The 16643-nt window shown below is 36.4% G+C and overlaps 1 protein-coding gene across 1 annotated transcript; it reads left to right on the top strand.

The window, feature by feature from the left end:
* The first annotated feature begins 6974 nt into the window (after window positions 1–6974).
* On the top strand, window positions 6975–12517 carry LOC129956648 (uncharacterized). The gene is made up of 4 exons (XM_056068579.1): window positions 6975–7190; window positions 7391–8520; window positions 8620–8788; window positions 12044–12517. The coding sequence occupies exons 1-4, from the start codon at window positions 6975–6977 to the stop codon at window positions 12515–12517; spliced, it is 1989 nt and encodes a 662-aa protein (XP_055924554.1).
* The last annotated feature ends 4126 nt before the right edge of the window (window positions 12518–16643 follow it).

A 16643-nucleotide genomic window follows, 5' to 3' on the forward strand; every position in this document is an offset into this window, starting at 1 on the left:
AAATTTTGAAGTGTGCTTTTCACTCTCTCAGAAAAGGGACGAACGTAAGAGGGACGAGCATTATAAATTCTGCGGAGAGTAGCAGGAAGAGTTGTATTTGCCACAGGATGTTGTGGAAAAGACAGCGTTCGAAAATGATACTGCATGGAAAGTTTTTTCCTTCGCAGCTCCAAAGGCAACTGATGACAAATGACATAAAGACTCTCCACTGGCGATGTGCGGAAAGCTCCCGAACAAATCCGCAGAGCAGAGTGATGCACGGTATCTAGTCGACGCAGAACAGTAGATCTGGCTGAGCCATATACGAAACACCCGTAGTCAATCCGAGATAGAATGACAGCCTGGTATATACGAAGTAAAGAGGTACGATCGGCACCCCAGGAAGTGCGAGAAAGTACCTTGAGGATATTGAGTGATCTCTCACACTTCTTCCGAAGGTATAAAATATGCGGAAGGAAAGTGAGCTTTTTATCAAAATATACACCCAAAAACCGCACTTCATCAACAACTGGAATCAGGCCATTACGTATATAGATTGAAGGATCAGGGTGAAGGTTTCGTTTTCTGCAAAAATGCATACATTTACTCTTTTCGGCAGAAAGAGTGTGTCCATTTTTCTCGCACCACTTGTTCAATTTATTAACTGCATTTTGCAGTTGAAGTTCAATTAAACGCATATCACTACCCTCACAAGAGATATGCAGATCGTCAACGTATAAATTTCCCTGCACAGATGGTGGTAAATGATTAAGTATGTCACTAAAATGGATGATAAAAAGCGTAACACTGAGGACGCTCCCTTGTGGAACACCCTCCTCTTGAATAAAGTAATTGGAGTAAAAATTGCCGACACGAACTCGGAAAGTTCGAGAAGTTAGAAAATTTCGAATAAAAATTGGAAGAATTCCCCTAAAACCCAAGTTAAAAAGTTTCTGAAGAATTCCATATCGCCATGTACGGTCATACGCCTTTTCTATATCAAAGAAAATGGAGACAAGATGGTTTCTACGTACAAAAGCATTGCGGATGTAGGTTTCCAGTTGGACGATATTATCAATTGGGGAGCGCCCCTTACGGAAGCCACTCTGCAAGAGCGGAATACATGTCACTTTCACACACACACAGATTAAACGGGCGTTGACCATACGTTCAAGTGTCTTGCAAAGAACACTCGTTAAAGCGATAGGCCTGTAGTGCAGAGGATTTTCTGGGTCCTTTCCCGGTTTCAGAACGGGAATCACAGAAGCCTCTTGCCACTGATATGGGAAAGTCTGCTCTTTCCAGATTCTATTAAACAGATACAGGAGACTGGAGAGCGATGATACACTCAAGTGGCGAAGCATACTATAGGTTATTCCATCTGGACCGGGACTAGTATCATGAGCTTGAGACAATGCCCTTCTTAATTCGGTCATCTGAAAATCGCAATTGTACGGACGAAGCTTCCGAGCTTGGAAATTCAAAGTCATCTGCTCCGCGCGATTCTTAATTGCCACGAAATCAGGGCAATATGATTTCGCAGCGGAGACTTGTGAGAAAGTCTGTCCGAGAATATCGGCGATATCTAATGGAGAAGAATATGTTGTACTACCGGATTTCAGGATAGGAAATGAAAACTCCTGATAAACTCCATTTGCAGCTTTTACCTTATTCCACAGTTGTTTGCTTGGAGTGCGATATGTAATTGAGGAAACATGTCTTATCCAGCACTCCCTCTGGCTACGTCGTCGAATACGACGAGCAAAGGCTCTGGCTCGTTTAAATGCGACAAGGTTTTCCGTCGTCGGGTACCTTCTGAAGACGTTCCATAATTTCTTCTGCTGTTTGCGACTGTCGTGACATGCTTTATTCCACCAAGGTCTTCGAAATTTTCGTAAACCTGGTGAACTTTTAGGAATGGATTTATTAGCGGCGTTAATCAAGACATCAATGATATTTTGCACCGTTTCCGAAATGTCTGTGGTACTGACCATTGCCTGGGTAATATCTGCCAATTTTGTATATGCGGACCAGTCTGCTTGCTCGAAAAGGAAATGTTGTGGAGGACGAGTTCCACTATTTCTATCGACTTGGGAAATAATTAAAGGGAAATGATCACTACCATAAAGATCATCTCCGACTTTAAATTTCAGTAATGGCAATAACTCAGGGGAGCAAATGGCCAGATCGATGCTATGGAATGTACGTGTTGGCTCGTGGAAGTATGTTTTTTCTCCGTTATTTAGTAGGCAGAGACAGTTATTAGCAATAAATTGCTCAATCTGTCTCCCTCGAGAGTTCGTATTTTCTGAGCCCCAGAAGGTGCTATGTGCATTGAAATCGCCTATTAATAAATACGGTTTAGGAAGCTGGTCTACTATTTTGTTAAGTTCTTGCTGACTTATGACATCATGTGGTGGCAAGTAGATGCAGCAGACTGTAACCAGTGTTCGAGTATGAATTTGCACAACCACAGCCTGCAGGGAAGTATGTAATGGGAGAGGTGTGCTCGGATACAGATTTGATGTTAGAATACAGACTCCTCCCGAACTACGATTTCCAGAGTCTGCATCTTTCCGAACGCAATTATAGCCACGCAGTTTTAACGGCATATTTGGCTTCAAGAAAGTTTCTTGGAAGCCAAAGCAAAAGGGATGAAATGTGTTGATAATTGACTTGATGTCTTGTAGTTTCGTTCTAAGACCACGACAATTCCAAGAAAGGAAGGTACCCATTAAGTAATCGGTTTTGAAGAAGAAGCTTTAGAAGCATTTGTTTGAGTTGCTTCATATTCGCAACTCATCTCCAAATCATCCTCATCACCAGAAGGGTGTAATTTAATATCAGGGCTTTTTGGCATGCCAAATATGGACGTTAAGTCCTTATAGACATTACCTTGCGTCGCAAGCCCGAAAGCGACGGAATTTTTTAATGTTGATTTTTTTTAATTTTGTAGTAACATCTTGTAATGAATGGCCGCGTTTTGCAAGCTTCAATGTCAGCGATTTCTGAGCTTTTTTCTTTGGTTTCTTTTTTAAAACTGTAGGAGTTTCAGGGGTACTACTGATGGAATTTTCGGTATCTGAATGAGAGACTTTACTTGGCTGCTTGGTTTTAGTGGTGTTTTTAACACAGTTTGTGCAAGAACAGTTTGCACAAAACGATCTTTGTACAATAGAAGCATATGTTTTGTCAGGAGTAGGATTTTGAGCTACAAACCTACGCCTAGCTTCAGGGTAGGATAAACCTTCTTTGATTTTGAGAGTTACAATCTGTTTTTCAAGTTGCCAACGAGAACAGGATCGAGAGTACGACGTGTGATCGCCACCGCAGTTCACACACTTTTCAGTAGCGGCACACTGCTGGCTATCATGACCCTTTCCTGCGCATCGGGCACAAGTGAGTGTCCCGCAGCAGTTTGCCTTTGAATGGCCAAAGCGCTGGCAGTTGAAGCATCTGAGGCAGCTCGCATCACCCAAGCAGCTCGTAGAGGACTTAAAACGCCATTTTGCAACTGTGAAACCGGTTCCAATTTCCTGTCATGGATAAAGAACAATCTTTGTGCATCCTCACCTCAACGTGTAGATTTGGCTTTTGTGCCAAAAAGTCTCACTAACCTAACCTCAACGTGTGTTCATATGTATTTGTGAGAGATGACGGTGTACGTAAACCCCTACAAGCACCATACGATGGACCGTACAAAATTTTTCTCAGGCGACAAAAAACGTTTGATCTCGAGATCAAGGAAGCTTCTCATACCATTTCGATAGAACGTCTGAAACTTTTATAATTCCTCCTGAGCATGCCACCAGTCAAGAAGCAAGTTCCACTACTAAGTGTACTAAGACACTTCCAGCTTAGACATCCATTCTCGTTACAGCAAGGCAAAGAACTCGCACAGGGCGACAAGTTCGACTCCCGCGTCGTTATGTCCACTTCGAATGAGACGCAGGGGGAGTGTGCAGCGGCGAAACAGGCGATAAATTACTGTTTGTTTTGCCAGCTGGCGACAAACACCACCCACAAATGTGGAGATGAACTTCGCTCCCCAAAGGAAAGGAGTGACTCACTTCCTGGCTTCGCCGGCCTGCTCTGAACTTCTGCCTCGCGCTGGTCGATGGGCATACGTCCGTTGTATCATCATCTATATTTGTTTATTTAATTCGTAATTAAATTTTGTTAATGCTACTCTACATGGCTGGCAGTCTTTCATCTATTGATAATGTTTTTATATTTTAATTTAAGGTAAATTTGGTAACGCGTGTTAACCCACGCACCTAAAACCTTTGTATTGCGCAGTCGGATGAGATGCGCATCTTGCAGACAGCGTTAATTTGTTTTAGGAATGCTTTGGAGGAAAAGATTATGATCCGAAATTCAAATCATTTGGGAAGTCAACTATGTGCTGATTTACAAGGGATGAAACAAAAAAAAAATAATTATTCCTGTTTTTTGATTTACTGGAACCAATATCGCAATTAAGAGAAGAACGGAAATAGAAATCGCAAACTTAAAAAAATGATTTTACTAGATGTGTTTCCTTTTATGTAGTGCCTTCAATTACAAATTCAACTCGATCCACACAGCTAAAAGAAGATATTTCCAAACTAGCCCAAAAAATTAAATTTAGCGAATTCTAGTTTTATGAAACCTAATAAAATCGATAGTGCAAATTTATAACAGCTTTAATAATTTAATTCGCATTAAATCAATCATCTTAATATATATAAATTACGTGTCACGTTGTTTGTCCGCGATGGACTCCTAAACAACTTAACCGATTTTAATCAAATTTGCACACCGTGTGCAGTTTGATCTAACTTAAAAGATAGGATAGCTTACATCTCAATTTATAGCCGCAATATTATTTTATTGCAAATTATTTGTTCATTATTTGACAGTCACAATTATCTGTTAGCTCCAAGCGATTCTAACAGATGGCGGTATCTGTTGACTGGATTGAGTAAGTATTCTAACAGATGGCGCTGTGTTAAAAGTACCAACGTTTCACATAAGCTACAATTTAATGGCATAACCACCACTTGTTGCTGAGGCTAAAGTATAAGTTAAATTTATTTCGTAATAAACGCAATACAGTGAAATTCAATTATTCTTACTTTTTCAATTTTTGGTATTAGCATAGCCGACCACGTGTTATTTAGACTGAAGTATAAATTGAATTCATATTATAGTATTAGTAATACAGTGGAATTCTTCTTGCTTTTTAATTATTAGTGCTTCATTGTTCAACAATCTTTAATTAAAATATATACATGTAAGTATTATCACATAGTTATATTATTATATATTTGCTATACATCAAATCACACTGTATGATATATGTATTTTGATGATTATGAGGTACTTAAGGCTTCAGGATCAAAAGTTAATTAATATATATATATATGAAAAAGTGGTACAAAGCTTCTCACACTTTTTCAATAATTGTACAAATATATTTTTTTTTTCATTATTTTTATTCAACCTCTATTAAAAATTATTTTGCACTCCTCATTTCAATGTGTTATAATAGCACGTTTTTCATTTTTTTTTAAATATTTGAACATTTAAATTATCATTTTCAGTCGAATGCCACCGAAAAAATCTAACCTCAACAACGAGCGGAGCAGAGAGGCACGACGCAAACGTGTTGAAAGAACTCATCAGTCGGCAGAACAAATCGCAACAAGAAATGCAGCTCAAAGAATCAGGACAGCAGAGGGTCGTGCACAAGAATCTCAAGAATAGTATGACGAACGTCTGCGACAGACTATTACGAGACCAAGAGCAGCACGAGAACGAACCATAGCTACAGCACGAGTACAAGAACGATAGAGGCAGCAGACCAGCCGCTCATTAATACGTGCATCATTTGTTCGTCTTGCTTTCGAATATGCACCAGATATTAACTACTCTGCGCATCTAAAAATTGGTATCGGTGCAATGGATAAAGTATGTCAATATTGTCAGGCATTGAAATTTCGGAATGAAACATCCGGCATATGCTGCGCATCAGGAAAAGTTGTGCTGTCGCCTCTAACCACTCCGCCGGAACCTTTATTATCCCTTCTTGCTGGCGAGTCAGACGATTCAAAATTATTTTTGCGTAAGATACGCAAATTTAATTCTTGCTTTCTAATGACGTCATTTGGGGCAACTAAAATTTGCGATCTCGCATCCAATGGGTGTAGTTTTGAAGCTACATTCAAAGTACAAGGTCAGGTGTACCATAAAATCGGATCATTGTTATCAATGCCTGATGATGATCCGAAATTTCTTCAAATTTATTTTATGGGCAATTGTGAAGAGCGCGTGACAACTCGGTGCCAGTATAATTTCATTGAACAAGCAGAGGAAAGAGCAATTGTGATACTGCTGGAAAATTTTTTAGACGATCAGAATCAACTAATTGTTTAAAAGAGTTTCGCCACGATTGCAAAATGACAATTATCAAATCGTCATAAAAGCAGACAAAGTACCATTAGGTTTGGTTTGTGTTGGTTTCTGGCGCAAGAGCCATGCTTAAAGTACCATTAGGTGAACATGCTGGCAGATTCAAAAGTACCATTAGGTGAACATGCTGGCAGATTCAACGCTCCAACCGTTGATGAGGTTGCCGTTATTATGGTTGGTGATCCAGTTGACAAAAGAGCTATAAAAAGTTACACGGCGAGACAACACTGTCAGTACGATTTCGGATCTACACCGTTCATATGACGCACTGCAAAATCCATTAATATTTTGGCAAGGACAGGATGAATATCACCTTAACATCAAACAGTGTAATTCAAATACCGGTAAATTTCACAATTAACTATTTATTTTCTAACTGTATGTGCGAATTTTAATTTCTTACTTCTTTTTATTTTTTTAGGTGCTAAAGGAGAAAAAAAGTTAGTTCAATGAACTACTACGCACACAGATTGATGGTTAGACTAAATCAGAATAACTATATCCTTCGATATCGTCAGCTATTCCATCAATACATTGTTGATATGTATGCTAAGGTTGAAAGCGAACGATTGTGGTTCATTCGATACAACCAGGCTAAATTACGATCGGAAGAATACATTAACTTACGAGATGCTGTTGTTGGAAATATCGACGGAAATTTAAACCCCAATGACATCGGTAATGCTTTCATTTTACCTTCAAGCTACATCGGCAGTCCACGGAACATGCAGGAATACATACAAGATGCAATGACTTACGTACGTCATTACGACCGACCAGATTTGTTCATTACATTCACATGTAATCCGAATTGGAAAGAGATACAAACTTTACTATTACCAGAACAACAAACAATTCATCGTCATGATATAACTGCATGTGTGTTCAAACAAAATTGAAATCATTAATTGATTTTATTGTTAAATATTCAGTTTTTGGTATCACACGTTGTTGGTAGTATTCGATTGAGTGGCAAAAGCGAGGTTTGCCTCATGCCCACATTTTAATTTGGCTTCAAGATAAAATCCGTTCAGAAGAAATTGATCAAATAATTTCAGCCGAAATTCCAGACCCATCAATTGATCAAGAATTGTTCGATATTGTTACCAAACACATGATCCACGGGCCGTGCGGTGCTTTCAACATGACGTCACCATGCATGGAAAATGGAAAATGCAAGAAAAAATTCCCAAAGCCGTATACGAATGACACTATCACGGATATTGACGGTTATCCAATGTATCGCCGAAGAAATACTGAGAATGGTGGCCACATATTCACAATGCGACTGCCGAATTTTACAAATCAAGTAGAATTTGACAATCAGTGGGTGGTACCATACTCATCATTACTTTCAAAAACTTATGAGGCTCATATCAATGTCGAGCTTTGCAGTTCTGTAAAATCAATTAAATACATTTGTAAATATGTAAATAAAGGCAGTGATTTGGCCATATTTGAAGTACAAAATATAAATAAAAATGACGAAATAACACGATACCAAATGGGTAGATACATTAGCAGCAACGAAGCTATTTGGCATATTCTTAGCTTTCCCATACACGAAAGAGACCCTTCTGTCCAGCATCTAGCAATACATCTTGAAAACGGTCAACGTGTATACTTCACTGAAGAAAATGTTCTCCAAAGAGCGCTTGAGGCTCCAAAAACGACACTAACTGAATTTTTTACATTATGTGAAAAATCTGATATTTTTGGCCAATTCGCAAAGACATTGATATATAGTGATGTTCCACGTTATTTCACATGGAACAAATCCGGTAAAAAATGGGAGCCACGAAAACAAGGAAAATCACATCCTTCCATTACAGGCATATTCAAAGCTAAGACATTGAGGCGGCTTTACACGGTACATCCGAAGCAACATGAGTGCTTCTATTTACGTTTGTTATTGGTGAATGTTCCCGGACCAACGTCTTTTGAATTTTTGCGAACAGTTAATGGCCGAGTATTCAATACATACCAAGATGCATGTTGTGAACCGCATTTGCTAGAAAACGATAACCATTGGGACTTAACGCTTGCTGGTGCTGCGTTAATATTAACGCCCAATAACATTCGTCAGCTGTTTGCAATTATTTTGACGACATGTTATCCATCGCAAGCACAAACTTTGTGGGAAAAATATAAAAATTGTATGACAGAAAACATATTGCACTGAATTAGACAAACAGATCAATGCCAAAACATTGATTATACGCCAGAGATGTATAATGAAGCATTAGTGCTGATCGAGGATTTATGTGTTTTAATTTCAAATTTACCACTTAATCATTATCGTATGCCATCACCTGATCGCCCAGCCACCGACTTAGTCAACACCGATTTACAACGAGTGAGTGAGTGAGTGAGTGAATATTATACTAGCGCAAGATCCATTCTGTGGATAAACTGCGCCGCAACTGGATGAAAACTTTGGTGCTACGTCTTAAAACTTTGTTTAAAATGTTTATAATCAGTTTTTAAAAAATACAACTACAAATTAAGAACAACGACAAGGAAAAAACAACATTTCAAATTTCTTTGATAAAACCCGCCTCTTTTAAATACAGAAAAATATTAAAATGGCGGTTTATGTCCGATTAAAAGCGGAAGACAAGGAACAACTGTATTAAAATACTTAAGACGCAATGAGTCCAGTGACTGACATTCGATCAATATATGTCTGATAGTTAAACTATCACCACAACGATTACAAATTGGTGGTGGCTGCTTTAAAAGTATATATTTATGAGTTATTCGAGAATGCCCTATGCGTAATCGTGTCAGAATAACATCGCATCTGCGATTTAAGGAGATGCCACAGGATAATTAAATTTATAAGTGAAAATAGAAACCTATTCTTGCCTTCCTAGCTCTCAACATCAAGTACCATTCTAAGAAAAGACTAAGGGAAAAACTAGCACCACAGTCTCCTATCATACATTTAATCAGAGTTTCTCTTCGTTCCCATTATCCAAATTATTTCCCATCTGATTTTCATAATCCTCATCTACTATGTCATAAAAATAAGTGAACACTGAATATATGTATATTTTTACATATTTTATCTCTCAGTATGTTATTATTTCAAATGATATTTCTAAGCTGAAAATCTTTGTAAACAGTTTCATCTCAATATCATTTCTTATACGCTTGCAAATTCTGTAAATAGTTATTTTCTTTTTCTACTGTAAATATTTTGGTACTTAAATAAAAATTCCTATAACATGCCCACCAAACCGTTCAGTGGCTAAAATGGTCACGGATACGGGGATATGAGACGGCGTTCTGCTCTGTAAATCTGTGTGACTATACCAAGAACGTGAAGGCCCGTGAAACACCGATAGTGCTTGTTATAGAAATAAAAACTTGAAAAGAAATGCTTCAGACAATTGCTGAAGCCATTTGATAGAAATGAGTCTTCAGGATTGGACTCCTGAGATAGTGAAGCCAAAAATTAAAAGCCATAGATGAACATATAATATTTGAACTCTCAAAAATAGCGAAATCTAAAAGATCTTTAATTGGCACTATGAAAGTATACAAGATAAATATTAGATACTTTCATCTAATGGATGAATTTGTGAGTGTAACGAAGGAAAAGATTAACACAACAGACAATTTGGTAGGTATACTAATATCATATATTTTTATTTATACAATAAGCAAAGTATATACTTGTATAAAGTATATAGTATATACTTTACAAGGAAAGTATATATTCAAAAATATGAAGAATTAAAAATACAAGATAATATGGTCATATTCAGGTTTATTACAATTTTTATATATTAATGAAGAAATATTAATTTCACAGGACTAATAAAAAATGTTATAATAAATAGTAATAATACAGTTAGCAAAATCATTGTAACATATGTAGAAAAATATGAATATTTGTTATAATATAATATTTATTATAATTATTTATTTGTTTAAAATAAATTTTGACATCTTATATCTTGCCATGGCACAGCTCCTTCATTATTGAAATATCTGGCAAGTTTATTCATGTAAAATTTGGCAGATTTTGACGATTTCTTATTAAGATCAGAAATATTCTGAATATTAAACAATTTCTGATCTCCATCGACCAGGAATAATCTCACTAGTTTGAATATTTTCTTCATCCAAAGACCCCCGAGATAGATAAGATGATGTAGAAGTTTTTATTAGCCAATTATGCAAAGTACAAGATACTTTAACAATCTTGTCGGTAATAGTCAATTGGCATTCGTATTTTTCGCATGAAAATACGAAATCGGCTAGTTAAAATGCCGAAAGCTTTTTTTATTACTCGTCTAGCTCGACTTAGGCGAAAGTTAAATATCTTTTTCTCAATTGTCAGCGGATAAATTTGTATGGTTTCAAGGGAAATGCATCATCTCCAAGAATGCATTTCTCAATTCCAAACAAAGAATAACGCCCCAATTTTTCATACAGTTCACAATTTTGGAATACACCCCAGTCAAAAATTATGCCATTGCATCCAACATCGATACATAGGAAAGTATAATCTCAATTAGCTAATACTAACAGAACCATCAGAATCCGAAAATACTCATCCGATTGTTTGCGTTACTAAAAAAAGATTCTTCAGTAAGTGTGTGTATGTATTTTAGAACTTTGGTTACATTGAAAATAGCATGTTTCTACCATCTTGGACAAAAAAAAGTCAAATTTTTTACTTTCTTGATGGTAATTGGTAACATTCTCACTGTTTACATTGTAGTTTTCTTTTCGATTCTTATTTTTCTTTGCGATTTTTTCACTGGAATCTATTTTTTCTACGTTTTATTTTAATAGTAAATCACATTTAACTTTGTTCAAATGGGTCATGCTAAAAAATATCGTAGCACGAAACTAAAGTTTGCTGGGAATCGCTATTCAAATGCGAGTACCAAAAACGATAATCAGACTATTCCTGATAATGGCGATCAGAATTTAATTGCAAGCGTTTCAAAACTTGTAAGTGCCTATTATGATTTTGCAAAAGAAACTTCTTCTGAACTCTCAGGAAGTCGTATCATAAGTGTGCAAAGATTGATATCTGTATTTGTTGTATTATGTTGTCCTATATGCTTCAAAAATTATGTTCGTGGATAACCAAACAAAAGCGTTCATTTATTGCGTAAAGCAACTACTGATAAAAGACACCTGAAGCAGGGGTACAATACTAACATAACGTGCACAGATATCATAAAAGCACACAGGCAGCAACAGTAGACACGTCTTTCTAGCGCGGTAAAAACAAGTACTCTGGCGGGAAAAAGTTGTTGCCAAATTTAAGATTTTTGCGCTGGCTCTGCAACACCCCGCCCCCCGTTGGACATTATGCGGTTCATGGTTTGTAGGATTAGTTCGTTGGATACTCGAACAAGTCCATAGGGTCCAGATATTGTCTTTCGTGCCAACTTCCTGAACTGGGCAGCCTCGAATATTTTCCACAAGGGAGAGGCATGACATTATCAGAGAAGTAAAACAGAACCCAAAAATAAATGGCAAATACTTCGCAAAAAATATTTAGTGTCCAGACAATTCGAAATGTTTTACATGAAAGTGACTATTATAGAAGAGCAACTAGAAAGAAGCCTTTCATTTCTGAAAGAAAAACAGGAAACTTAGACTGGACTTCGCAAAAGCTACTATTGATTGGCCAGACGAATTTTGGAATAAAGTCATATTTTCGGATGAATCGAAATTCAATATTTTCGGAAGTGCTGGAAGACGATATGTATGGAGAAAGCCGAATTCTGAATTTGAAACACGAATTGTAACAGCTACTGTGAAACACGGAGGGAGGAGCGTCTTGATGTGGGACTGTATGGCAGCGAATGGAGTCGGTAATTTGCATTTTATTGAAGATAAAATTACAGCACTTACATACATTGAAATATTGCGCTGTAATTTAAAGGCGAGTGCTGAAAAACTTGGGTTGGAAACGTCGTTTGTGTTTCAGCAAGACGACTCCAAGCATACAAAGTATAAAACACGGGAATGGTTACTCTACAATGCACCTCGCCAGTTAAAAACACCACCTCAGTCTCCGGACCTTAATCCAATTGAAAACTTATGGCACTAATTGGATTTAGCTGTCAGGTAACACAAAATATCATATAAAAAGAATCTGAAAAGTATACTCATCCAAAAATGGCAAAATATACACAGTGTTACTACGAAAACGTTGGTTTTGTCAATGAAGAATAGATTACAAGCAATCATAACGGCGAAGGTAGGTCAAGGCAAAGTATTGATTATGACCTGTATTTATCTACATTTCACTGTTTCATTTTGCCAATACTTTTTTAACAAGCTTATTGCCGTTTTTGCTCCGTTTTATTTTTCAGAACCTTATTAAAATGAAAGTTTCATTTTATTTTGAGTTTTTATTGTCTTTATACTTCATTATATTATGCTTAAATTATCAGACATTTTCTGAGTTAAGTAATATGTTTAAATCTAAGCAATTGCCAATACTTTTTTTACCCACTGTAATTATCAGATGTAAGGTTTGCGACATCACACGTTAATTCATAGACATAAAGTAAATCTTCCAGCTGAGACGAACAGTAATCCGAATGTCGTATCTGTTTCTAATGGATTTCAGCTTCAAACGAATCAGCAAAATAGTTCTGTTCTTCTCTCAACGGCCGTATTAAAAGTGAAAGATCACTCGGAGGAATTTATTGAATGCAGGGCTTTAATTGACTAGGCATCAAAACTATCATTAATTTCAAAAAAGTTGTCGGAACAATTAAATTTACCATTAAAGAATACAAATCATAAATTAACCGGCATTAATGGTATTAGTGTAGAAACTTCATGATGCAGTTGTCAGACAGAATTCACTCCTCATTTCTCATCTAAATCATTTAATCTTAAAGCTCTTGTTGTAAATAAAGTGACTGTACCTCTTCCAAATTTCGGTATTCAAATTCAACAAATTCTACATTGATATTTTGCTCGGTGCAGACATTTATGCACTCCTCCTGGATCGACTTCCCATTATTGGAAGCTTCAGGAACTCCAACTGCAATTTCGACTAAACTGGAATACATCTTAACGGTAAAAATCTACACTTCACAAGTGCCTCAATCGATTGTTCATTCAACTTTGTGTGATCAGGTAAATAAATTCTGGTCAATTGAAAAGATCCCTCCGAATGTCCCAGTTGAAAAAAGATATGATCCTTGCGAGCAATTATATCAACAATCGGTTCGTCGAAATGATGAAAGCAGATTTACAGTTAGCCTTCCATTCAAAGAGGACAAAATTCTTCAGGAAAGCAAGGAAAGAGCTATGCATCTATTTTATGCTTTAGAAAATAGAATGATTCGAAAACCATCATTAAAAGAAAAATTTAATCAATTCATGAATGAATACTTGTCGCATGAAGGTAATTTCGGTTGACAGGAAGAAAGAATCGCCTAATTGTTACATCCCGTATCATATGATTTAATTGATTTGACAACTCCAGTATCACTAAGTGTCCTGTCGTCTTTAACGCGTCGGTTAAAACTAGTCATGATAAATCATTAAATGATATCCTGATGATAGGACCTAAACTACAAACAAATTTTTCTCTCATTTATTCAAATTTAGATCCTACCGTGTTGTTTTCTTAGCCAACATCGAAAAGATGTATCTCCAAATTCTAATTGCCTTGAAAACATTTCCCAATTGCTTAATCTGTCAGATTTGCAAAAATTTATTTTCGCTAAAAGCTCTATCAGTTGGTTGATTGGTTGGTTGGATTGTAGGGTTTAATGGCGCAAGAGCCAGGCTTGGCCATGCTGCGCCATACATATGGTTAAAGATGAACAGGGTCTATCAGTGGAACTGCCGCGTTTTTGTAAAACGGAACCAGAAATTAATTCATGGCAAAATTTGAAACAAACATTGATGGATGAATTTTCTTTTGAGATAAACTCGGCTAACTTGCATGAACTCTTGAGTAAAAGAAAAATGAGTGATTATGCCCGCTCCAGAATATTCTTTTAAAAATGAAAGAATTATGCAGCTCTGGGGAAATTGAACATCCCGCTTTAATGCATTATGTGATTAAAGGTATAAACGATAGGCTAGAAAACAAAGTAATTTTGTACGGATGTAGAATTATCTGAAATTAAAGAAAAACAAAGGTTTTTGAAATAATAAAGAGTAATTATGCAAAAAGTAAAGGTGCTTTCGATAAAACAAAACAAGGTATGATACTAATCCTAAATTCAATACTTTTGATAAATTAAAACCAAAACAGGAGAGTTATGATAGATTTAACTCTAAAAATGGAAGTGTAAATAAAATAAAATTTAGCGGTGGAATTGAAAGAATGAAATATAATAATTTTGAAAGTCGCAAGAATAAAATCTGTTTTAATTGCGCAGACCCAAATCATATCTCACAATTTTGTTTACATAAGGATAAGGGATTTAAATGCTTTGGATGTCGAACCTCCGGCCATAAAGCTTCAGAATGTGTTAAAGCAAATCCTAAACAAGAAGTAGCAACTTTGGAGGTTAATTTCAAACCAAGGCTTGACAATAAAACAACGATTGAAAGTATAAGCGTTAATTCACTTGTCGATATTGGAAGATAAGTGACATTGCTTCGCAAATCAGTGTTTGATAAATTAAATGTTTGTGAGTTGTACCCGCTAAATCTCACTTTAAGTGGATTTCGTAAATGCAAAGTAAGCCCCATAAAGTTATTTTAAGGGGATTGAATAGTAGGGGTTAATGGCGCAAAAGCCAAATTTGGCTATGTTGCGCCAAACATATGATGAGTGTATAAATACATATTAAAGGTAGAACATAAAATTATTTAAAACCTTATTTCTAAAGAGAAATATGCATAATGAAGTAATAAAAACTCTCACAAGTATGAAGAAAAGCATGAAAGGTAAAAGCTATAATTGCAAAATTATTTAGTAAAAGCCAAGACATTTCAGAGCAAAAGAACAAAGCAAAACAGGTTAGGAATAAAACTAATGAAAAAAAAATTCAATGTTTATATTTTGTTAGTATAATGGTATGTGAATGGGAGGCCAACAAACATGGCGGCCATTGATGTTGACACGTTATTTCTGTTCTGTCTCTTGAGAAATGTTTCAAAACGTTAGATGGTTGGTTGTTTGGTGTTTTTTGGCCCAAGAGCCATATTTGGCTATGCTGCGCCAAACAAAGCGAAACGCTAGAAAATGTGTTAAATTGCGTAGGGGGTGGTGAGTGAGTATTATACTAGCTCAAGATCCATTCTCTGGATAAACTGCGCCGCAACTAAATTGCGTAGGGAACCTAAGCGTGAAGGTGCAAGGACTATTTTAGGTAAGCTGCATTTTTCAAAAGTCTCGAATAAATCTGTAGGTGCAAAAAATAATATTTATCATCCTATTACGGCATTGGTTAATAAATAACATATGCTAGTGTCGTGGTGCCATCTATCGTAGAGAATGAAAGTCATTCAATGGACAACAATGTCTTTGTTCAAAAGAAAACAATTTTACAGCTGAGGAAGTGCGGAAAATTATTAAACTCAGTTAATTACAAGCAGGAGCTAAAAGGATGAGAACCATCAACAAGAACCTCGCGCTTGTCCAATGTGTTTCAAAGAAGGATAAAGAAAGACCTTTAATGCTTTAAAAAATACTAATACTCTGCATGTATTTTCTCCGAAGGAAGGAACCCAAATATACTTTTAAAAAAATTTCCAAAATGAAACAGGTGATCAGGAATTTCTTCAGCTTCTGAAAGAGCAGAAACCTGAATTGGAAGAAAAAAAGGAATTACGAGAGGAAACAAAAATTCGCTTTACTCTTAGAAGATTCGATAACTAAGCACTTGGTTTTAGAAGTCAATTCAACATGTTGGAAAGTGTGTCTGAGAATGAATTTCTTTAGAGCCAACTGGAACATTTTTCAAAATAGAAGACTTTCTGGTCATTCATCGCTGCTTTAAGCGCCTTGGTTATCACCACAAGGCTGTTGTGAAAATGGCTGTGAAATGAAGGCACTGAGAAAATGGCTTATGCTGTTTCAAGCGTGCGGGAGAACACAAAATTAGCGAATGCAATTAGTCTACTCAGGTCTGTGTGAACTACATAAGATTCAATAAGAAGACAAAAGCCCCAAAAGGTTTATGATGTCAATCATAAACCTTTTTCTAGCTGCTGCAAATGTCATAAATTTATGAAGAAACTTACTGTATCCCAAA

Source organism: Argiope bruennichi, chromosome 11 (genome assembly GCF_947563725.1).
Source record: "Argiope bruennichi chromosome 11, qqArgBrue1.1, whole genome shotgun sequence".
NCBI lineage: Eukaryota > Metazoa > Arthropoda > Arachnida > Araneae > Araneidae > Argiope > Argiope bruennichi.

Coding starts and splice junctions, on each gene's coding strand:
- LOC129956648 (XM_056068579.1), top strand. CDS start 6,975: ATGTATGCTAAGGTTGAAAGCGAACGATTGTGGTTCATTCGATACAAC. Junction 7,191..7,390: donor TACAAGATGCAATGACTTAC/GTACGTCATTAC, acceptor CGTTGTTGGTAG/TATTCGATTGAGTGGCAAAA. Junction 8,521..8,619: donor CCCAATAACATTCGTCAGCT/GTTTGCAATTAT, acceptor GCACTGAATTAG/ACAAACAGATCAATGCCAAA.